Source organism: Schistocerca piceifrons, chromosome 2 (assembly GCF_021461385.2).
Source record: "Schistocerca piceifrons isolate TAMUIC-IGC-003096 chromosome 2, iqSchPice1.1, whole genome shotgun sequence".
NCBI classification, from domain to species: domain Eukaryota; kingdom Metazoa; phylum Arthropoda; class Insecta; order Orthoptera; family Acrididae; genus Schistocerca; species Schistocerca piceifrons.
Genome location: NC_060139.1, coordinates 466,017,569 through 466,043,285, shown reverse-complemented (window position 1 = coordinate 466,043,285; position 25,717 = coordinate 466,017,569). Strand labels below are relative to the sequence as shown.

Here is a 25,717-nt window from a genome sequence, read left to right as displayed (position 1 = left end):
CCTCGTTATATAGACGAGCTTCTCTTGCACTTCTACCAGGAGTGCATTTGTTGGGGTGGATTTCATTACTCCTAAGCAAGTGCATATACAGTGGTGCTGCAATCTATCCAACTCCTATAACAGCCATAACCCAATTTCTGTGTGATGAAGGAGCTATATAAGAGCAACAGCACTGAAGGATTTGGTCCCCATTACGTTGTAATAAGTGATCGAATATTATTAAACATTTGCTCAACGTTTCGATTAAGGTATTAATATGTGCCATCAAAAGTAAGCTTGCCATTCAGTGTTATTCCTAAGAACCGAATAAGATCTACATATATTAAGTAATTTCTTGGTATATTACTTTTCCCAGTGAATATGACTAATGAAGATTTCTCCTGTGTCATCATCAGGTCATTTCCCCAAAGCCACCAAGTCAGGTTCTTAATCGATGACATAAGAGTGTTCATCACGTCCTGTAATAATATGTGGGGAGCAAATACACATAGGTCATCTGCAAATTGTATTGTTCTAACTGGATGAGTTACTACCCTTTCCACATCATAGGTACATATTGTATATTGTAGTGGGCTGAGTACTGATCCTTGTGGTATGCCATTTTCCATCAACTTATCTAATAGTACATTTGTCTGAACATCATCACATGCTTTTGCAATATCCGAAAACAGGCTGCTGTATATTTGCTCTCACTAAAGCCAGCTAACACAGAGGAAACTAATACGGAAATGTCCATGCAGCGTCTACCTTTACGGAACCCGAATTGCAATCCAACTAGTAAGGATGAAGAGTCTACCCATCATTCCAATTGTCTTTTTATTGGTTTTTCCAATGTTTTAGCAGTAAATTACGACAATGCAATTGGTCTGTAAGAAATGGATAATAATGGATCTTTCCCTTTCTTATGTATGGAGACTGTGATCTAAATCTTCCATTTTCTGATCAGTTCTTCAGGCATCAAAATTCCATTATAGATTTGAAGAAGTAATTCTAAAGCATTGTTAGGCATGTTTTGTATCATGGAATATGTGATGCGATCCATACCTTGGGCTGTATTAGGGCTCTCTTTGGTGTCTGTTTTCTACTCATTAACACTGAACTATATAGTCAGCATATGTTGAGATGCTAGAGTTTCATTTTGTCTCCCAAGTAGCTTATTGCAAATACTTGGGGTGACAATAAGATCACAGAATTACTCTATCCACTCATATGATTGTGTATTATTGACTGCATAAGTGATATTCATAAATCTGTTGAACTTGTGCCATATCTCTGATGATTTGGTATTCTTGGTCAAACTATTGCAATATTTTATTCAACTACTCTTCTTGATGGTTTTTCGTATTTTCTTGGTTCTAGCTGCTGTTTGCTTATACAGTGAAAATCTGTTCATGTTAGATTGTTTAACATGTTCACATAATGCGGCCCTTTATTGCAGTGTTCATTCCACCATGGATCACACAGTCATCTTACTTCTGTTGATAAAGGTCGTTTCGGGATGGATTCTTTTGCTGCATGATATATTACATTCTACAGTTGCATACAGGGCCTCTGTGGAGGTTTTTTTTCTATTGATTTTACCTCTGGTTGAAGAGTTTCGCGATTTTTATACCAATCTCCTTTGTTCATGTTCCAAGTCAGTTTGTTAGCAATATGTGCTTGCTTACTTTTCTTGCACTGTATATTCATAGTTTTAGGGAAATGATCGGATCCCATGGTATCCTGCAGAACTGACCATGCTGTGATTTGGTTCAAACAGGGAGGACCTAATGTTATATCCACTGTAGCTGGTCTTATCCATGTTCCTTGGTTTAATGTTACAGATCCATCATTGTATGTGTTCATGCTATAACCATCAATGCAAGACATTATGTACTTCTCTGCCTTATCAATCACATGACGTCCACATGCTGTGTGGTGGGCTTTGAAGTGACCACAGATTAGGAAGGCCTTTGGTATGTGTTGCAACAGTATATGCATGTGTTGTTTGAAATTCCTTTATTTTGGGGGACAATATACAGATGCAATGGAGAATCGTCATTTATTTGTACTTACTTCTATTGCGATTGCTTGAAAACGAAATTTAGGTAGTAGCATGGTAACTGGTTTACAGTTGAGGTTTGTACTAATCAATATGGCTACTCCATCTTTCCCATCCTCTAGTTCTGATCTTATTACTTGATATCCTTGATATCTAATAGACATGTTCGGTTTAATCCAAGTTTCACTTATAACAGTGATAGAGTAGTCATTAGCATAAAGCTCGTGAACGAATGACTATCTATTAGAATATAAGGATCTGGCATTGTGTTGGAGAACTTTAATATCAGTTATTCTGATCACATGAATAAAGTGTAAATATGGCCTATTTATGTAACCATGTTTATTGTTTTACTGAGCAAGGTGGCACAGTAGTTAGCACACTGGACTCGCATTCGGGAGGACGACAATTCAAACCCATGTCTGGCCATCCTGATTTCAGTTATCCATGATTTCCCTAAATCACTTCAGGCAAATGCCAGGATTGTTCCTCTGGAAGGGCATGGCCCACTTCCTTCCCCATCCTTTCCTAATCCAATGGGACTGATGACATCACTGTTTGGTCCCTTCTTCCAAATCAATCAACCAACCATATTTATTGTTTTGATACTATCAAAGCAACCATAGTGTACATATTAGCTTCATCCAAACCATCTTTGTTTAATAAAGTAAACTGTGTTATTAAATTTGTTATTCCAGACACCAATTATTCGAGTATCACCATATTTTTATCCTCTCCTCCTGAAATAATTGCCAGTTGCAGTTTAGGAGTATGTGGCTGTGGTGCAAATGGATTCTCTTTAACAGGAGATATTGGTAAATCTATATTTGCAAACATGGGACTTATAGCTGGTATAGGCCTTATTTGTTTTGGCCTTGTGTGGTGAACAGCTGTCATGTATATGTGCTGAATACTTTTTATGGGGGGGGGGGGGGGCGGAATTCTTTCTCCCATTCCGATTTACTCCTATCAAGATTCCCTGTCACAGCAATATAAGGTCTTTGGTTTACATATTCTTCAGTTTCCTTAAAGGATAAATTGATGAAGCTGACACTTTCTTAATCCCTTGTTGTTTGAGATATACTGGCAAGACGTATCTCCGCATTTATGGATCCCTATACAGTGGATGCAGCACATTACTTCACTTGTGCACTGAGCTATCTCATGGCTCCCTCCACTCTGATTGCATCAAGTCTCTAACTGACATTGTCTACTAAGATGGTCATATCGAAGGCATTTAAAATACTGCCTCACTAGAGGTATGTATGGTCTAACATTACCTTTCATGCCATGTATTGTCACATGTTCTGGTAGAAACTGTGACCATGCACATTTGCTGGTTTATGTAGTTCGTCATTTCTAAATTACTTATTTTCTTCATCATTCTGGATATGTGAGTGACTAAAATTGTAAACTGAGTAGTGTCTTCAGTTCTAACTCTGTTAATTCAGGATCTACATTTCTGATAACTCCTTGCCTATGTGTTCTGTGGTTTCATATGTATGCTACCATCTGTTTATGATGTAATGGGTTGTCCTCCACAAACTTGTTTGCAGCATCCCTTGTTGATAAATCAATACGACTTCTGTTTCTCCTCAAAACCTTGAGATTTCTGATTTTATGCTTGTACTTAGAATCTGAGGTAATGGTATCTTCCCCCAACCCATGGGATGGTATTTACCTATATTACCGTGAAGGCCTTCAACAAATATATAAAATGGATCTATTGCATCACTATGATATCTGCTACCTTAGTTTTGATCATATATTAGCTGTACATTTATTTGCAAAGGATTTTCCCTTGGTGTGTTACCATTTTCTTATGTTAGTTGTGCACTAAATGATTTACCACCCAGTGACGTCCTCAAAGCCCCCTGTGGGTAAGAGAATTTGATCCGTCATTTAAATTAAAATTTTCAGACATATTTGTGTTGAGCATTGTCGAATTCTTTACCTCCTTTGTTACTTGTTGCTGGTGTTGCAGAATGGTGACTGCTTATCTCTTCTCTTTTAATTCTTCCTTCCGCTCCAGTGCGCATTTTACTGCAGAACTCGTCGTTTGTTAGAAATCCATACTCATGTTCAGGAGAGCTTCAGCTCCCTGTAATTCTCGACTGTTTAGTCCCATGTCAGGAAGGGAGGCCTCCTGTCTTCCCGAATGGGCCACCGTGCAAATTTATTGTACTATTATTTGTTCTGATTATGCAGAGTTATGGCCGTACTTTATTTATTTAATACACTGGACTTGTATGTGTCCTAATAACATTTCCGGCTTTTGTCCCAAAAAAATTGGGAAAATAACTATTGCAATCATATTGCTCGGTTGGTAACCAAAGAGCCAGACTACCCGTGAAAAGCATGTGAATGGACGAGACTGTTTCAGTCAGTAATCTTTGATTTAAGCGGATTGTTTACAAATGGTCTCAGAGTATTGTTGTGTGTGTTTCGTGTGTGATAATGTTGTGTGTATGTGGTTTCAGTCTGATTGTGCAGACATTCTTATGGTGAAAAACAATTGTTTTAGGCAGCTGGTGCATAGTCGTTAACAAATAAGAATGGCTGAGAACCGAGATGACTGTCACAATGATATCTGTCAGGATACGCAAATAGGCGGGGACAGGGGTACAGATCTGCTTAGCGGTACTGCCGATAGCGAGGATAAGAGAGGGGATGTTTCTAATGTTGACACTCCTAGTGATATGACAAAGGACGAGACACACAAGCCTGAAGAAACTCCAGTAACAGACAGTGTGTCAAGCATATCTTATTCTATTGAGGAGGTTGTGTGCATTACTGGAGCATGGAACGATTTCAGATCGCGCGAGGAGTGCTACACAAAAGGATGTAAATGGTAGCTACTATGTTCTGATTTGCTTAAACTGGACTGAAGTGTACAATTCGCCCTGGAAATCGTGATACAGCAATACTGTTAAATCTCTATTTTTGTAGTGGTTTTTAATGTCAGAGGTGTGTTTCTACCTAACGTATGTGCTTATTTCAGTGGCATGAACTCTTTTGTTCTGTCAAAAAATTGGTGCTTATGTTATCAGAAGAGCTGTTTCTTTTTTTTCAGTTTTAATATTTTACTTGCGATTACATACTAAGAGGTTACTTAGTAATTATTAATATTATAATATAATGAATATTATAGTAGTAGTAGTAGTAGTAGTAGTAGTAGTAGTAGTAGGTGTGGTTGGTCGTCTTTGGATTATTTTACAAAATGGCATTCAATTGTACACAAACGTATCACCAGCAGCATCGTGTATCCACTGCTGGATAAGGACTTCCTCATGCATTACTCTCTTCAGATAAATGTATTATGTTGTTCCTGTGTGTTTTCTAATACATCCATCTTTCACTAGGTTGTTTTCTCATCCTTTTCTATTCCTTGGTATGTGGGAAAGAACATGTTACATTCATCTACCATTCACACGCCATTCCCTGATTTGCCCACATCCAGTTCTTTGTTACTTTCGGAATTATGTCTGTCTCTCCAGTCTGTTCCAGGGGCCATTTGCTTGTTTTCCTGGCTCTCATTATAATTCCCAACATTAGTCTGTACACTGGTCAGAGAGCAATCCTGAGTTTTGAGTATTTTTCCTATCAAGGACCATTGTTGACTGACACTACTTGTCAAAAGTGATAATAGGCTACAAACTTTTTTTCGTATGGGAAGCTTTGTTTTGGCACTCGAGGCTGATTGATCACCTTCAGTAATACACTGCAGCAGGCAGTCATTTGTGTCTATAGCAATTTTGTTTCATGGGCATGAGGCCATGATCCAAGCAGTTCTACCTGCAAAAACTCATAAATTAGATCAGTGATTCTAATGTTGATGTGTACATTTCTTTTAGTGTGTTGATAATGTGTGGTTTTAGCCTAACTGTACGCAGATGACAAGGCCATCATATGTGAGAAAACTACATTGGCAAGCAGCAAAAGATGTTGCTTGTGGTAGAAAGGTAAAGTAAAAAGAAAATATCAAGTGGAACAAGACAACTTGGCAGGAAATGATATTAGAAGCATGATAAAATATGGGTAACGAAACAAAACTTGTCTTAAATGTCTTAGAAAGAATATGAGAAGTTTCAGTAAAAATTTCATTAAAGAGATAGTATTCATTATGTTTTGCTGTACCTGCGAACAAACATAATTTAAACAAATCTTTCATTAGAGATCATTCTTTCATGTGAGCAAATAAAATTCTTCTTTAAAAAACATTATGTTTTAATGATGAGTAACAAATCAACATTTTCTTTTCACATTGGTTCTTGTGAAAACATGTACTAAGGAGAATTTATTTTTGTTGATTCTAATTACTCCCTGTTAAAGACAAATGGGATTTATGCCCGATGGCTCTTATAGACATTGGGTTTTGTGTATCAGTTTGAAGATTTTGACCATATTAAACCAATAAATCTGTAGTATGTGATGTAAATGTGTTAGAGACATAATCACTATATAGCATAATTAAGACATTGTAACCTACACTCAAAAAACACAGAGAAATATTTTTATAGTACCTAACTTACCCATCGCATATTTCATTCCTCTGTCTGTGTTACTTGTAAGTCACTTAGACAAACTGAGAAATTTAGCAAAAAATTGCATCATTTATGCAGAGTACAGTTCATCCCAAAATGACCTTTATTTGATGATGATCTCCTTGGTGGAAGTTGTCACATGGACTTTCGTCTCAGTATCAGTAACACACTAAGTAAGAGGAATAGGCCTTGGCATAACAACTCAGAAGATTTTATCATTTGTAACAAGACTGGTTAGGTCAGACATGAAGTTGCATGTTGCTTAATTGGAGGCAGATGCAAGGAATGCAGCACCATCTGAGTAGTCTAGCTACTTTGCTTTCCATGGACTGCCATTCAAAGATATGCTGCTTGGTACTAGTATGCAGTTGTCAGTGTTATCACCCATGATCAACAGTTTATGTATGACTGTGGAAGCCATCAACTACAGGCACATATAGCACTGGACTGTAGGGCAATATATTGTTAAATCATACTGAACTGAAGCCCACATATGAAAGCAGGGTCATCAGTGAAACACAACACTTAGCACTGAAAACACATTTATTACAAGCACCAAAATGAAACCAGGACAGAACTGAACTCCTGCGTGGAGAGTGCTGCTATTTATACAGACATCAAATATTCTATAATATACAAGCATTACAAAAAAGATATTTTGGGAACCTTGCAGAAATGATAAATACTAGGCCTAAATAACAAATAAATACTGGTAGTCGGGTTTGAACTGGCAACCCACAGCACATGATTCAGCAACGCTAACAACTGTGCCAACTCACATGCACGACAGCTCGCAGGATTGCTTTTCCTCCTGGAGAAACAGCTATCCGCTGTTTCAGAAGTTCTTATTTGAACCAACTACAGCATTCTGGATCTAGATCTTGTCAGTGGTCCTCTGTGACAGTACTGGTAGACATCTCATTCTAGCCATATTGTCACATCCTCTTTTTCATCAGGAGCATCGAAAGTAGTGCCTCCCAACAAAGTGTAACAATCATTGTGCTTATCTACAGTTCCCTTGAACAAGAAGCCTCCATCCTTGATCTGCACCTTGAGACTGTAGTCGAACTTCATATGGAGGACATGAATGATGTCTCTGCCCTTTTGTTTTCTTGATCAAGGATTGTAGTCCTGGACTTTGTCTGTGATGAATGGCAAGCAATAGAGAATACAATATGCCCAAAATATTGATATTATAGCACTTTCGGTCTTCTCCTGGGCAATCAGGGTCCGTATGTGAGCCAACTATTTTGCTTATTCAGTCATGGTTATTAAGTGTTTCATGTATAGCCATCTTGAGTGTCATCCAGTTGAAATGGAAAAAGTTTTGTCCATTGTTGTTTTGGCCTCACAACCATGGAACAGAGATAGCAATGTAAAGGCTGTAACATCTTGCTTTGCTGTGTTCCACACAAATGTCACGATAGGTAGTATTGTGTCCCAATTTCTCTGATCAACATCAACATACATTGAGAGCATATCTTCAAGGTCTTATTAAAGTGTTTTGTGGGGCCATTCGTCTGTGAGTGGTTGGCAGTTGTCATCTTGTGAGTGATGTCGCAATATGAAATTATCTCTGATACTATTCTCAACTGTATCTTGACACTGGAAGCTCCATTCTCCAGAATGATGTCTTCTACAAGGTACATTGCAATTTTCGGAGCTTAAGCAGTCAGCACAACTTTGGTGACAGCATGGCATGTGAGATAGTCAGTACAAACTATTATCCATCAAGTCCTGTTTATGACTTTGCGAGCCTCCCCAAGAGGTCAAGTCAAATTCAGTGGAATGGTGGTCTTGCAGGACCAGATGCCCCAGAGTTAATCACAGCATATGCTTCTGTTATTGGCTTTCCTTACAGTGGCCCACATAGTGTCTTAATGGATTGGTAGAGACCTGGCCAATGATATGTGTATTTGATTCTGTCTACAGTCTTTACAAATTCCTGGTGACCAGATGTTGGAGTTTGTGCAAATACTTCAGGATCATTGTTCGTAGAATAGCTGGGATGCCCAGCAACCAGTACTGCTCCATGGATCATAGTTCCTCTTAGACAGTGTTCCGATTATTAATTGGAATTTTCATTTGATCATTTCCACGTCCTCCAAGACTTCTATGGTTTTCTGCATTGCTGGATCTTTCCTGTGTTCGGCAATAGTATCATTTAATGCAGTGATAACTGATATTTCATCTACGCTGCTGTGTTTTGTCAAAGGATTCCATGAAAGGCGGTTGGTGTCTTTGCAATTGCATCCACTTTTGTGTATCACTGTCACTTCATAGTCCTGAAGTCTCAGTGCCTATCTTACCAGTTGACCCTGTGGATCATTCAGACTAGCCAGCAGAGAGATCGGTGGTTCATCACAGTGGTGAATGATTTGTATGTTAGTGCCTCCTTAAGAACAAGGGAGACCTTTCCTGCACCTTGTTCCAGGAAAATTTGACTTATCTGCAGCAGTTCTTGCAAGGAATGAGTATTGGTACAGAAGTCCTTTATGAATCGCTGGTAGTATGAGGACATTTTGAGAAAACTTCTCCCATCACAGATGTTCTGAAGAGCTGAAAAATATTTGACTACTCATATTTTCTCATGATTGATGTGTACTCCATTGCCATGCCCCAAGATTTTTATTTCTTGGGCAGCAGTCACTTTTTCGACCTGCTGACTGAATACACTTCAGCAGATTTGTCTGGAGGCATAGATGATCTCCAGATGACTTATAAAAAATGAGTGTCACACTGTTAGCAAAGACAGTTCGTCGATTTACAGTGTTGGAGCAGGCGGTCCATCATATTTTTAAAGGTGTGTGGAGTTTTATACAGTCCAACTGGTAAAACTTTCAACTCGTAGAGGCTTTCAGCAGCTGTGAAAGCAGTGTTTCCCCAGTTGGTCTTGTCAGTGTCAATTTGCCTGTAATCTGTCTGCATGCATATGGTTGAGAAATATTTTGCTCTTGTTAAACAGCCTAGGGTATTATCAATGCATGGCAATGGGTAGATAGGCTCAGCGATGTCATCTTGCAGTATCTTCTCCCCTGCCTCCTAGATTATCTGTCACACCACCGGCAACAGCCTATATGAGCAATGGCTAATACGTGGATGATTCCCAGTGTTGGTATTCTATTTTACTATGGTCCACTTGGTCTTTGTTTTCTCTTTCTGGATTTGAAATCGCCTGAAATTGGGGTGGAACAGTTAATGCTTGCCGATGTTCCTCAGCAGGCAAGATTCTATTGGTAATTCAGTAGTAGCTTCCTCACCTGCTCTGTCTGTAGGACTGTTGTGATGGTTGACACCTTGTGACATAACAGTCATCTAACACTCGTCTTCTTTCTCTGGAGTAGCATACAGTGTGTCCAGGGCATCCACAGTGAGAACAGACCTGTGTGTTGACTTCCACCTTCCAGATGTCTTGTTACTCTGCAGAGGAGATGGTTGGATCTGCACCGGTCAGGTTTTGGGTTGTCATTTGATGGCGGCGCTTAAATCCAAGTTGGTCGAGTCCATTCTTCATGGTGTGTTCGGCTGGAAGTGGTTCAGATTGGTGCCAAAGATTGATACACTTCTTCTTCAACATTCTCTATTACCATGTGCTGTATAGGGCTGCTGTCTCTTGTGTACTTGATCTGGTAGTTTTAACTACCACAAAATGCTGTATCCCATAGTTCGTTTTCTTACAACCTGGAGTATGAGAGGTGATGAGGTCATGGCGGCCTTCCACAATTGCCATGAGACCTGCATTTGGGAGTCAGTCCTACCTCTATTACCCTACTCTTTTTTGTTGCATTTCCTCGATATACTGGCAGCACTTGATGAATTCTTCTGTTGTGACATTCTTTACTATAAGAGCTTGGTACATGTCTTTTGTAGCTCCATTCATTAAACATGAGATTTTGTTGGCTTCTGTCACATTTGGATTTACGTTTTATGACTATGTCATTTTGCCATAATGTTGGGCACTGTTCTTCAGTTGTTCTTCTGCTAAGCAGAATTGCTGTTGATTATTGCTGAATGTTTTCTTCGGCTTGCCCTAAAATTTAACCCAGCTATTGAGTTTTTCTTTGTTGTTATCAAACGATTGTTTGGCTGTGCTGTCCAAGTAAAAATATACATTTGAGAAACACACAGTGTCATCCCACCTGTTGTATTTGGTGACTCAGCCAAATTATTTCAAACATTTTGTAGGATCCTGAACAGCGTTTCTGGAAAATGCTGATGCATGCCTCATATGCAGCTGACTTATGGCTGGCTTGAGATATGTTGCTCTCCTGAATATACAAACCTTTGGATCAATATACTGTTTGTATTCCTGTGAAATGAACATTTAAATTTCAAATCTGTATATCAGCAGTTCCTGTCATCCCCATTCCCAACCATATGTTATTATTGGTGCTGCCTGTTATGAAACTATGATTCCAAAGTTTACGATGTGGTATTGGTGGGACTGAAAGGTCATGACTGTAACTTTTTTCTTAATCTCATGGTTTTATCGTGTCCTTTTGTCCTTGCCATGAGTGTATTGATACAAACACTTATTATTACAACATTGTTGTGGGTGTTTACAGCAAGCAATATTTTATGCCCGTACAAAACTTGGTACAAACACCTGGAATAAATTTAGCATCCAGGTCTTGGTAATAGGTTAGTTCATCACTGGCTAAAGCAGGCAGGTCATGAAAAGAAAACATAGCATATTCCAAGTCCAAGCACTAGTCTAGTGGCAGCAGATACAGGCCAAGTTCGGAGAGCAAAACAAACACAGTGCTAAAGATAGCAGAATCCAGTGTGAATGTCACACTGGTGTCAGTATTAGAAGCTGACACATGTAAATACAAAAGTAGCTTCAACAGGCTGTAGCTGGCCTTTTATTTGCCCAGGCAGCCAGCTAACAAGGTACACTGCCACAGGCCTCATGCACTAGTTGAGGTGATTGCCGAGATATTTTCCATATTGATGTCCTGTGGGGCTACTAACTCTAGGGTTTATGTTTCACGTGAAGATAATGCTCAGTGAAAATCTTAAACATAATTTTCTGTGAACATAAAAAGTGCAGCTGAAATTATTTGAAGGTGATGTTTTCTTCGTTTCAGGGCCCCTGATGGAACCTGTGTTGTTACAAACAGTGTAGACAACGTATTACGCGTATATGACTTGCCACCAGAACTTCATTGTCAAGAGACGTGGGATAAAGACCGCAATCTCTCAGAACTGAAGTCAGTCCTTGCAATTTCTGTGGGGCGCCAAGTGTATGATTACAGTTGGTATCCCTTAATGTCTTCAGGAAACCCTCTTTCATGCTGGTAAGATTTGTTTGAGTGCTCTCTCTCATTCTTTTTCTCCCTCCCCCTCCTCTCTCCTCTTCCCCCCCTCCCTCCCATCCCCCCTCCTCCTCCTCCTCTCCTCTCCTCTCCTCTCCTCTCCTCTCCTCTCCCCTCCCCTCCCCCCATCCCCTCTTCCTCTTCCCTTGCTTGTGGAAGCATTTTTTAAAACTGATTAAGTAATACTTGTTCTTGGCTATGGAGAGCTATTTCAAAGTGTCCCACCATATGAAAGTATGGATTACTTCTTCTCAAAATTTTATCAAAATTTGCTGTATGTACAGTAATAATAGAAATTCCTGGATGCAGCAATACATAAAATAAAGGAAAGGCAACCACTCACCTATAGCAGATTGATGCATGGAGCACAGTAACACGTAACAGAAAAGAGCATTCACACTAGCTTTAAGCACTAGCTCCTTTTCCAGAAATAGTACACACACGCACGCGCGTGTGAGAAGGCTATCCAGAGAAAAGCCTATTGATGCTTTATAAACTTTGTAGTGAGTTTTGGGTCTTCTTTAATAAAGACCGCGAAGTTTTATTTAATTTTTTAAAAATCCTATGTTGTTCTTGAAACTCACATATTGGCCCAACATTTTAACAAAGTGCAACGAAATTAACATGTCATTGCAAGGAAAAGAGTGAGCCATCAGCCTTCGTGGATGAAGCACTAGGAGACTAGTAAGTCACTTATTTAACTTTCTGTATTTGTTTTCAAAGTTTAACTCACAAGTTGCGAGTAGTAAAATGGATAGGGTGTGCGCGTGCTATATGCAGACACAGGAGGAACTGGCTGCAGTTCGTTTGTAGCCATGGTCAGCCATCTACAGGCTGCTGCCTCCGGCTGTGGCAGCAGCCAAGAAACTGGTGCATTGCATGGGACATGTCAGGTGTCACTAGTTTCTCTCATGGGCCCTGCTGTCTGGCCACCTTCCAGCGTACCCGATGTGGGGACTCCACCTTTACTGCAGCTTGAGTGGTGGCTTGTTATACAGTCGCTTCACTCAACACAAAGCGCCAAAATAGAGGCCTTGCTCATTCATCCTGTGACTGGACAAGTGGCCACTCCTTCAGCAGAGTGTGATCAGGCACACGAAAGGGAGAAGTGTACTAGTTATCAGGAACTCCAATGTTAGGCATGTTATGGAGCTCCTTAGGGAAGTAATGTCTAGGTCTGGAAAGAATGCTAATGTGCACTCGGTGTGTCTGCCAGGGGCCTCATCTGAGATGTGGAGGAGGTCCTGCCCATGGCCATTGAGGATACAGGGTGCAGTAATCTGCAAGTTGTTGCTCATGTCATTACTAACAAGGCCTGTTGCTTAGGTTCTGAGGGCATACTCAGTTCCTATGGGCAGCTGGCAGAAGTGCTAAAGACTACTGGCCTAGCACAAGGGGTGCAAGCAGAGCTCACAATTTTCAGCATTGCACCCTGAGTCATTGGGGTCTTTTGGTTTGGAGCTGAGTGGAGGGTCTCAACCAGAGGCTCCGTCAGTTCTGTGGTGGTCGTGGCTGCAGATTTCTGGACATGCATTACAGGGTGTGGAGTTGTAAGACTCCCCTTCATAGGTCAACAGTGCATTACAGAAAAGCCACTACTTGGGGTAGCGGAGTACTTTTTTTAGGCTAGGTGGTAGTTCGAGATTGTCTGATGTACACTTGTTTGTCTATACGCAGAGGCCATAATCATCGTGTACAAAGTAGACACATTTCGACTTTAAAAATTTTATCAGTAAATTTTCAGAGTATTCATAATGGAATTCCCGAATATACTGGTCTTCAGGAAATTTTTCACGCTCAAGTTACCTCACAACTGAGAGTTGGCTGAAACCTGAAGTAGAGAGCTCTAGGAGGGGGCATGTTTATTGCAGTTGACAAAAAGATTGTGTCTATTGAGGTGGAGTTTGAGTGTGACAGTATAATTATCTGGATGAATATAACAGTTCTAGGTGAAATCAAGTCAATTGTTGGATGTTTTTAGCAGCTACCTGGTTCTGCTTAGCCAGTTTTAGAAGGCATAATCCGTATCACTTCAGGTGGGGGGGGTTACCTTCATAGTCTTGGATTTTATTGAATTTAGCATATGTTAAAATCAGGGGTAAGTAAGAAACACGTATTTTTTGTTTCCTCCAAAAAAATTCGTGCCCCGAGATACAGGCCTCCAAAGGTGACATGGTGAACACCATTTTGAAGATAATTTCGGAAATTCTTTTTAAATGCTGTATTTCTGTAACAGTTCTAGATATTTTGTTAGAGGTTTTTGTATTTGAAAGATAATTACTTTATGATTACAATGGTGTCCTCCATTTGGACTTATATGTCAAAGTTCTTTTACTGTTGCCTTTTTAGTTTTTCTTTATAATTTACAGAATTTTTTTCTGTTGATTAGTACCATGTAGTACTATATTCTCTGTAAAGTAGAGCTCCCACTTTTAAGTTAGACAGGTTTTATTTTTAAAAAAATCATTTCTTTTTAACTTTTGAAGGGTAATGTATGTCTTTGCTGAAGTTGTTTCTAACTGATTTCTTTGTTACAATGTTTATTTCTATTGTCTTTGTTGCAGTTATTTCTTATCACTTTCTTTGTTGCACTTATTTCTTTTCACTTTCATTGTTGCTGATAATTCTTACACTTCGTTGTTGTTTCTTGTCAGTTTCTTTGTTGTGGTTGTTCATTGCAGGTTTCTGTATTGTAGTTGTTCAGTGCTAATTCGTGTACTGAAGAGGCTTCTAAGAAATCTGAGACCATCCAGTGTGTTCTGTGTTTTTGGAGGAATTTGCCTGTTGACACAGTTGCAGTGTGTTTTGTGAAAAGGACTGTTTTAAATGTCTTCTGACTGGGGCCACAGGAGAGTGAAGTGTGCTTACTATTTGCATGTCCATAAAATAGTGATATGTAAGAGGCCCCCCATGAAGATGTTTCCAATGGTGTCTTTTTGAGTTCTAAATGTTTTGACGGAATAACAACAATGACAGTATCTGAACAAGCCGAAGCCTCCTATGGTGCAGATGATGCAGATTTTGCATCAATAGAGGAAGAATTAAATACCCTGAATCAGTCAACTACAGAGGTAGGTGTTAGTCCTGTTAAGAAACCGTGGTCAGTGAAGTCGAGTTATAAGCTCTATGCATCAAGAAAGTGTAGAGAAATTACTAAAGCTATGGATGAATACACTGCAGCAAAACTGATCACACTCTTCAAAGTAGAAATTCAATCTTCACAAGGAAATGAACCTCTTGCTAGGAATTTTCTACAAATATCAATTCAGCTGTTGAATACAAAGGTCAACTGAAGGAGAAGATATTTACACCATTTTCAGATTGCTGCTGCCGACGTGTGCTTTGCAGTGCTTCTTTATAATGTCAGCTGTAATTGAAAATGCCTCCTCCACATGTGAAATCAGATTTGTGATTTCCATAGTAAATGCAAAGAAAATTAAACCAAAGGAAATTCATTGGCAAATCTGCGAAGTTTACGGACAAAATGCTATGAGTGATTCAGTGGGTAGAAGATGGGTCAGACCGTTCAATGAAGGACGTGATCAAGTGCACGATAAAGAATGAAGTGGACACCCGTCTGTGGTTACTGATGAACTGGTTCACACAATTGAAGAGAAGGTTAAGCACAACCGTAAGTTTACACTTAGTGCCCATGCTATGGAAGTTCTACAAATCTCACGATCACTAATTCATGAAATTGTTACTGATAAACTGAAATTTTGAAAACTTTGCCCGCATTGGGTACCCAAAATTCTTACTGAACAACACAAAAAACAACGGATGGGCAGTGCACTTCAGTTTTTGACATGCTACAATGAAGAAGGCGATGGTTTTCTTTGTCTGATAGTCAGGGGGGATGAAAATTGGGTATCATACGACACCCCTGAAACAAAATGGCAATCAATGGAATGGAGGCACACTTCATCCCCAATGAAAGTTAAGCCTAAGCAAATCTTGACACCTCGAAAAGTCATGTGCACCATTTTCTGGGACAGAAAAGGCATTTTGCTGATTGATTTCTTACCTCGAGGCCAAACAATCAATGTATATGATTACTGCGAGACCATTAAGAACTTGTGCTGTGCGGCGGCATTTTCGATTACGCCTGACATCATAAAGAAGCACTACAGAGCACACGTCAGCAGCAGTGATCTGAAAATGGCGTTTATGTCTTCCCTTTGCGTCAGAGTAACTGCTGCAAATGCTCAGAACTGCGATTGTAGCATTGCTGTAGATAGAAATAGAAGCGGAACTTACTTTGTGGATGACCCTCGTATTATTCATCCTACAGTGAAAAGGTGCGGGTTTTACCGATTATTCCAGAGACATTTCAAAGAAAACAGTTTTAAACCACATTCCGTCAACATCAGAGTAATGGTAGACAAATAAAAAAATGAGGGGTCTGTAAAATGAGTCTTTGGAAGGCCAGATCACTATTATGGTCATCCTGTAGAAGGAGCTCAAGTTCAAATAGTGCAGTCATTTTATCTGAAACATAAGTGGCAACAAAAAAGACACTATAACTGTGACATTTGAAGGTCAAAAAGTTGTGAAAGTGAAGAGGTACATGACTCGCAGTATTAAAGAAGCTTTTGCAATTTATAAGAGCAACTATACAACTTCACATATTGGAGGATCAAAATGTCTGTTTACATGTGTACTGTGTGAATTTTGATCTTTGTGTGGTAAATTTGAAGAACTTACTGGAGCACATTACATATGACACCCTGGTTGGGCCTGTGAAGTCATTAGAAGTCTTTGACGTAAAGCAAGAGATTTGTTTGTTTCAAGAATGTGGTGACTGTCCTGGAAAGGGAGGGCAGTCTTCACAGACACGTAACAGATAACTCTGCAGAACGTACATATGCGACATGGGAGGAAATAAACTAATTAAGAAAACTGTTGCCTTTAACAGTTTCATTGATGAATTTGGTAAATTATCAATGAAAGCAGTAACACACCAGCATCTGAATAAATTGCAACAACAACACATTGCAGAAGTGAAAGGGTGTGTACAGGCTGAAGAGCTATGTTTATGCTTCTCTGTGATTTTGCTGAGAACTGGTCTGTAATTCTCCCACAAGGTGTACAAGGATATCATTGGAGTGAATACCAGGTTTCAATTTTACAGGAGTGACATGTTGTCAGAAAAAGACTACAAGTGTTGCAGTTATAAATGATGACACAGGACATTGCAGTTATAAGTGATGACACAGGACATGACTCGACACATTCTTTGCTAACAATGTGCAACATTCTTCAACTGCAAACAGGGGCAGAGAAGATCATCATTATTTCTGATGGTGCTCCTAGTCATTTTAAAAATCGTTACCAGCTGTTTGAATTGAGTAAGTCGCTTGTGCCAGCTGACAGGTTTATACAGTGCTACTGGTCGTGGGAAGGGGCCTTTTGATGGCGGAGGAGGCCTGCTGAAGCACCATACTACAAAACATAATCTTTCCAGACCAAATACAGCTGTAATTCAGAATGCTGAGGATTTTACTAAAGTCATGAAATCTTACGCATCCACAGCCCTCATTCTTTTATCCAAAGAGGAAATCGAAGAATTCTGTGAGCAGAAAAAAGAAGAATGGTCCAAACAAACTACTCCTGTGAGAGGAATTCAGAAGACAAATTTTTGGATTCAAAGTGATGTGCAAACTCATATTGCACGCACTTTAAAGAGCAAGAAAGAAGAAATTTCATTCGTTCAATCAACACCTCAGAAACAGCAGGATAATATTCAGATTCACAACCTGAGAAGGGGAATGTTCGCTGCGCGCGTGTATGACTTTGACTAGTGGATTGTAGAGATTATGAGTTAAACAAAATTGTAGTGAACTTTGTGCTACCACATGGACCAGCTGCTGGATATAGGTTTCCAGCTTAAGGACAGCAACAATGCCATCAGTGCTCACTTCCTGTTTAGTGTTTTGAAGATTGTAAGTGCTCCAGTTCCTATTGGTTCAACAGGAAGGCATCACTCTATATGAAAGTAAGATACTGAAGCAGTGGAACACATTTTTAGTTCATTGACTGGCTGATTTCAGCACAAAACAATGTGTACAGAAGTTGTATAAATTAAAACCTTCAAGTCTTTCGACCTTTCACATACATTTTGGAACCATTTAAAATTCTTGAAAAATGAGTCTCTTACTCATCTTTCAAAACTAAAATTATGTTAAATAAGGCTAGGTTTTGATTTTTATGAGCCTGTTTTGTGATGATAAAACAGGTTTTATGTATGGCAAAAATTTCAGTTGTTTATAAAACGTGTCCAACCTAAAAGTGGAAGCTCTCCTTTTCAGGGAATTCAGAACTATATGGCACTAATCAAAAGAAAAAAAAATTGAATTGGTATGGATTAGCATTTCTGAAAAAAAAAAATTTTTCCGTAAATTATAAAAAAGTTCTGAATGCTATAGTGAAAGAACTTTGACAGATAAGTCCAAATGGAGGATTTATTTGAAATCAGAAAGCAATTACCTTTGAAATAAAAAAAAACCAACAAAATATCTAGAACTCTTCGAGAGATACAGCATTGTAAAATTTTTTCTAAAATTCGCATCTTCATAATGGTATGCACAGTGTCATCTTTGGAGGGCTATATCTCGGAGCAGAAATGTTTTTGGAGAAAACAAAAAGATGTGTGTTCCTTACTTAGTTATTCATTTTAACATGTGCTAAATTCAATAACATCCAAGACTATGAAGGTAAGATTTTTTCCTAGCCTGCCTGAATTGATATGGACTATGACAGAATCATTCAAGGATAAGCTATGATCAGTATCGTGTAAATACTCAAATCATGCAGTATTAATTGGAGGTGATTTTAACCTACTGGTTGTGAGTAGAGACTGGAACGTCTATTGACTCATTCCATGTGGTACAGGCGGGCAGCCATGTGAAGTAATTGTGAACACATTTTCCAAAAACTGCCATGAATGACTAGTTAGACAACCCACACATCATGGAGATACACTGTAAGTGTGTGTGTGTGTGTGTGTGTGTGTGGTGGGGGGGGGGGGGGGACACCATGAAGAAATTATCCAAATGGGATGGAAATTGGTAGATATGTTGTAAATGTACAGACAAACAGATGATTACAATTGCAGAAAAAATTGGATTCTTTATTCAAGAGAAAGAGCTTCACAAATTGTTCACGTCAGTAATGTGTTGGGCCACCTCTGACCCTTATGCAAGCAGCTTGGTGTTGATTGGTAGAGTTGTTGGATACTCCTGAGGGATATTGTGCCGTATTATGTTCGAGTGGCGTGTTATATTGTCAAAATCCCGAGCTGGGGCGGGGTCCTGCGCATAATGATCTCAATGTTATCAATAGGGGAGAGATCCAGTGACCTTGCTGGCCAAGCTAGGGTTTGACAAGCACTATGACAAGCAGTGGAAACTTTCACCATGTGTAGGCCGGTATTACCTTGATGAAATGCTAGCCCACAATGGTTTGTCATGAAAGGCAATGAAATGGGGCATAGAATATCACTGACGTGCTGTAAGGGTGTTGCGGATAATAACCAAAGGAGTCCTGCTATTAAATGAAATGACATCCCAGATCTTCACTCCCGGATGTTGGCTCATACAGCAACTGACAGTCAGGTTGGAATCCCATTACTGTCCAGGGCATCTCCAAAAACATCTTCACTAGTCATCGGGGCTCAGTTTTAAGCAGGACTTATCGCTGAAGACAGTTTTACTCCCCTTATTTATCGTGCATTTATTGCAAAACTCTCACCCAGTGAAAAACACCAAGCAAATGGAATAAAGCACAGGTGGCTTATGTGTATGAGAAAGATAAAACTGACCCGCATAATTACAGACCAATATCCTTAACATCGGTTTGCTACAGAATTCTTGAACATATTCTGAGTTGAATATAATAAATTTCACTGAGAGAGAAAAGCTTCTGTCCGCAAATCAACGTAGATTGAGAAAGCATCACTCGTGCAAAACTCAGATTGTCCTTCTCTCACATGATATCATAGAAACTTGGATAGAGGGCAACACGCAGATTCCTTATTCCTAGATTTCCGGAAAGCATTTGACATGGTGCCCCAGTGCAGATAGCTGACAAAGATCTGAGCATCTGTTTAGTTCCCAGACACAAGTAGCTTGAAGACTTTTTAAGTAATAGAACCCAGTAAGCGATCCTCTGCGGTGAGTCTGATAGGACTGCTTTTATTTTCTGTATATATAAATGACCTGACAGAAAGGATGAGCACCAGTTTGTTTGTTTGCTGCCGGGGCTGTGGTTATGGAATGGTGTCATTTTTGAGTGACTGTGGGACTGTTCAGGATGACTTAGACAAAACTTTTAGTTGGTGTGATGGATTGGCAGCTTGCTCTAATTGCAGTGTGGACAAGCAGGATAAACAGTCTTGTAACATTGGAATACAGCACTAGTAGGGTCCATCTTAATGCAATAACTTCAATTAAGTATGTAGCTGTAATATTGCAAAGAGATATGAAGTGGAATAAGCATGTCAAGTTTGTAGTAGGGAAGGCAAATGCTCGACTGTGTTTTATTGGGAGAATTTTGGGACTGTGTAGCTCATCCATAAAGGAGATGGCTCATAGAACGTGATTGTGGACCCATTCTTGAGTACTGTTTGAGTGTTTGGGATTCCCAGCAGTTCATATTAAAGGAGGACATTGAAGCAGTTGAGAGGTGGGCTGCTAGATTTATTATTGATAGGTTCGATCGGTACACAAGTATTATGGAGATGCATCGTGAACACAGTGGAAATCCCTAGAAGGAAGACGATGCTCATCGTGCAAGGCACTATTGTGCAAATTTGAAAACCAGCATTTGAGGCTAACCGCAGAGCATGTTTACATAAGGACAATGAAGATAAGACATGAGAAATTTTTCCCTTGTTATTTGTGAGTGGAACAGGAGAGGAAGCAACTAGTAATGGTACAAGATACCTTCCGTCATGCACCAAACTGTGGTTTGTGGAGTATGTATGTACATGTGGATGTAGAAAAAATGTCACAGTTTTTAATAGAAGAGACAAAATTGCATATTTTGAGATAAAATTAGAGTTTTGGACTCCTTCAGGTCAAGAAAACACTTTTAATTGCTTTCACACTTTTTATGATGTTTAACTGAAAACAATTTTAAAATAGATGAAGTTTCTTAGCTATTAAAGAGCAATTCCACGAATTGGAAAAAACTCTCCTGCAATAGCTAGTGAGGATAATTCCTGCATTCAAAATCCATTGTTCATAACAGCTAAGCCAGCAGGCTTAAGTGCAAGAGAGTATGAAAAACGAATTGACTTAATAAGTGACTCTGTTTTAAAATAAAAGCAAAAAAGAATAATCATTATGTAACTTCTAGGTGAATTTGTCAGAAGAATATTCAAGTTTATCAAAACAAGCTATTATTATTTTACTTCCATTTACCACTGTATTTATGTCGAGCAGGATTTTTTAATTACACTGCAATGAAGACAGTGTTTAGGAGCAGGCTTGACGCCATACCAGATATTAGAATTCAACTTTCTACTGTTGCATCTGATATCAAGATCTGTAATTTAAGGACCTAAAATCACCCAAGCCATTGAAAACTTTATTCCTCATTGTTGTTATCTATTAAGGGACAAAATAAAATTATTATTAAATACATTTGAAATAAATAATTAGATTCTTTTCTTATTTATTAAAATTTTTATCGTGATTTTGGTGTTTTAGTTGTGATTTAAAATTATCAAAGAAAACATATTTTTCTCTTTTTTTAAAATTTTATTGAATTTCATTAAGCTTCAAAATAAACAAGCTGTTCTATCAAAATACCAGGCTTCTCAAAATGGTCCATAAGAAGAAAAGTTCGGGAAACCTTGGTTTATGGAACAAGTCTTGCACCTGGGCCAGATACAAGGGAACAAACCATGGAGTGCAGGATTGGGGGTAGGACTGGAATAGGGATGGGCAAGGATATTCTGTTGCTGAATGGGTGGTATAACACTATTTTGGGGGGTGTTGGTAGTTCTTGCATCTCTGGACATGACGAGAGATAGTAGAGAATGTGATTGAGCTTTTCAAGGCCACGGTGATACTGGGTGATCAGAGGAGTGCTAGTAAGTGGCTTGTTTTCTAGTGTCAGATGAGCATATGGCGCGGGAGACTTGTTATGGATGAGCTAAGGCTCTGGTGAGGTTATCAGTATATTTTACCAAGTCCAACTTTCCACTGCAGATGCGGCATTCATGCATGCTGAGGCTGTAAGGAAGAGACCATCTGGAGAAATTGATCCTAACCAGTCATCATGTAAAACCTCTTGTCTGTTTCAGATTCATTGATGACATTTTCGTTATCTGGACTCATCGCAAGTGCAACCTATTCCCTTTCTTCCATAATCTCAACACCTATCCCGAAATCTGCTTCACCTGGTCCTTCTCAGTGCATCGAGCCACCTTCCTAGATGTCTGTCACCCCTGTGGTGACTCCATAAATTGGTCTGACCATATGAACCGCTCCAACCACCAACAGTATCTAAAAAAGTCTCTTCCATACAGCCGACCCAACCTTATCGAGCCTTTACTAACAGACAATATCCTATCCTGCTCATCCATAAACAAGTCCCCCTGAGCCATCTGCTCGTCTGATACCAATAAACCTGTTAACTAGCCACCGACCAGCACTCCTCTATCACCCAGTATCACCATGGCCTCGAAAGGCTTAATCACATCCTTCACTAGGGCCTCTATTACCTTGCATTGTGCTCTGAGATGAGGGATATCCTATCCAAAATCCTACCCACATCTCCAAAAGCATTGTTCCGCTGCCAGTCCAACCTAAAGAAGATCCTGTCCATCCGTATTCCATTCCTACTCCCAATCCTGCACCCCTTGGGTCGTTCCTTTGGAGTCAGCCCAGGTGCAAGACCTGTCCCATACACCAACCCTCTATCTCCTACCATAGTCCAGTCACAGGCATTTCCCACCCAATAAAAAGTAGGACAGGTGTGGAAGCAGCCATGTCATGTTTCAGCTGTGCTGTTATTGCCGTATAGCAATCTTTCTGGGCAGGACAAGTACCGTCTGACTGCTCGCATGAATGAACACCACTGAACTATGGCAAACTGTAAACTTGACTATCCAGTTGCCGAACACTTGTCCTCCACAACACAAATGACTTAAACTGCTGCTTTGCTACAAGGGCTGTTTGGATACTCCCTTACAGCACAAGTTTCTTCTGAACTATGCAGATGGGAATTCTATCTACAACATATCTTGTGCTCTCACAATACCCTGGGCCTAAATTTCCACTAACATGTTCCCATTGCCTTACCTCCCCCCCCCCACCCCCCCACCCCCATTTGTCCATACCACTCCTCTTCCATCCAGATCAAGAACTGCCTCCTCCAACAACTCTTCCTCCATGTGGGTTTTCTCCCTCTCATCTCCCCCCTTTTCAATCCTCTCCCCTCTCTCTCCCTCACCTCTCCCCCTCTTCTTTACCTTCACATCTCTCTCCTTTCCCACCCACCTCCCGTCCGAACCCCACCCCCCACTCCCCCTCCCCACCACTCCCCCCTCCCCCCTCCCTGTACCCCATCCTCGTCTCCTTTGTCCTACATCTCTTTGTATTGTACACACTGTGCTTTTTTTGTCTTGTCATGCGGCTGCGAAGTCATCTCTCCAGAGAGCTGCCACATTCCCACAACCCTTCCCCCTTGCATCCTTGCGTACCCCCTTCCCGCCTCAGTCAGCTGCTTTCAATAATGGAGTATCAATAATTAGTCTTGCTTATGCCACAGGAGTGTGTATTTGGGTGCCAGGACATCTATATCTATGGGTAAGGGGGGACCATGCCCCTCCCCGCCCCCTCCTAGCTCTCAAGGAAAAGAAAAAAAAATAGGTATATTTAGGTGTTTACCCTTCAAGAAAAGATTTGTTGTTGTTGTTGTTGTTGTGGTGGTCTTCAGTCCTGAGACTGGTTTGATGCAGCTCTCCATGCTACTCTATCCGGTGCAAGCTTCTTCATTTCCCAGTACCTACTGCAACCTACATCCTTCTGTATCTGTTTAGTGTATTGATCTCTTCGTCTCCCTCTACGATTTTTACCCTCCACGCTTCCCTCCAATGCTAAATTTGTGCTCCCTTGATGCCTCAGGACATGTCCTACCAACCGATCCCTTCTTCTAGTCAAGTTGTGCCACAAACTTCTCTTCTCCCCAATCCTATTCAATACCTCCTCATTAGTTACGTGATCTACCCACCTTATCTTCAGCATTCTTCTGTAGCACCACATTTCGAAAGCTTCTATTCTCTTCTTGTCCAAACTGGTTATCGTCCATGTTTCACTTCCATACATGGCTACACTCCATACAAATACTTTCAGAAACGACTTCCTGACACTTAAATCTATACTCGATGTTAACAAATTTCTCTTCTTCAGAAATGATTTCCTTGCCATTGCCAGTCTACATTTTATATCCTCTCTACTTCAACCATCATCAGTTATTTTACTCCCTAAATAGCAAAACTCCTTTACTACTTTAAGTGTCTCATTTCCTAATCGAATCCCCTCAGCATCACCCGATTTAATTTGACTACATTCCATTATCCTCGTTTTGCTTTTGTTGATGTTCATCTTATATCCTCCTTTCAAGACACTGTCCATTCTGTTCAACTGCTCTTCCAAGTCCTTTGCTGTCTCTGACAGAATTACAATGTCATCGGCGAACCTCAAAGTTTTTACTTCTTCTCCATGAAGTTTAATACCTACTCCGAATTTTTCTTTTGTTTCCTTTACTGCTTGCTCAATATACAGATTGAATAACATCGGGGAAAGGCTACAACCCTGTCTCACTCCTTTCCCAACCACTGCTTCCCTTTCATGCCCCTCGACTCTTATAACTGCCATCTGGTTTCTGTACAAATTGTAAATAGCCTTTCGCTCCCTGTATTTTACCCCTGCCACCTTCAGAATTTGAAAGAGAGTATTCCAGTTAATGTTGTCAAAAGCTTTCTCTAAGTCTACAAATGCTAGAAACGTAGGTTTGCCTTTTCTTAATCTTTCTTCTAAGATTAGTCGTAAGGTTAGTATTGCCTCACGTGTTCCAACATTTCTACGGAATCGAAACTGATCTTCCCCGAGGTCCACTTCTACCAGTTTTTCCATTCGTCTGTAAAGAATTCGCATTAGTATTTTACAGCTGTGACTTATTAAACTAATAGTTTGGTAATTTTCACGTCTGTCAACACCTGCTTTCTTTGGGATTGGAATTATTATATTCTTCTTGAAGTCTGTGGGTATTTCGCCTGTCTCATAAATCTTGCTCACCAGATGGTAGAGTTTTGTCATGACTGGCTCTCCCCATGCCATCAGTAGTTCTAATGGAATGTTGTCTACTCCCGGGGCCTTGTTTCGACTCAGGTCTTTCAGTGCTCTGTCAAACTCTTCACGCAGTATCTTATCTCCCATTTCATCTTCATCTACATCCTCTTCCATTTCCATAATATTGTCCTCAAGTACATCGCCCTTGTATAAACCCTCTATATACTCCTTCCACCTTTCTGCCTTCCCTTCTTTGCTTAGAACTGGGTTGCCATCTGAGCTCTTGATATTCATACAAAAAGATTTAAAAGTCATTATTACACATTTTCAATGTGGTCAGATCCAAAAAAAATTTATGGCCCCTTACAAGTCACTGTTCTTCCAAAATATTAAAATTATGCCATACCAGCAGGTGTAACCCCCCCCCCCCCCCCCCCCCCTCCCGCCACTCCCTCCAGCAAATTATCCTACGGGAACTCTTAATTGGGTGTCTATGTGCCTGTGAGGTTGTAT

The 25,717-nt window shown here is 39.9% G+C and overlaps 1 protein-coding gene across 2 annotated transcripts in view; it reads left to right on the top strand.

Moving 5' to 3' along the window:
* Positions 1-4,438: 4,438 nt before the first annotated feature.
* Positions 4,439-25,717, top strand: part of LOC124776709 (telomerase Cajal body protein 1) — a 103,012-nt gene continuing 81,733 nt past the window's right edge. Inside the window, exons 1-2 of one of the 2 annotated variants that reach the window (XM_047251821.1) lie at positions 4,439-4,892; positions 11,676-11,885. In XM_047251821.1, coding sequence (XP_047107777.1) covers positions 4,597-4,892; positions 11,676-11,885 — 506 coding nt within the window. In that variant the 5' untranslated portion in view covers positions 4,439-4,596. Of the gene's footprint in view, positions 5,009-11,675; positions 11,886-25,717 lie in introns of both variants that reach the window. The other variant, XM_047251822.1, reaches the window with a different exon arrangement.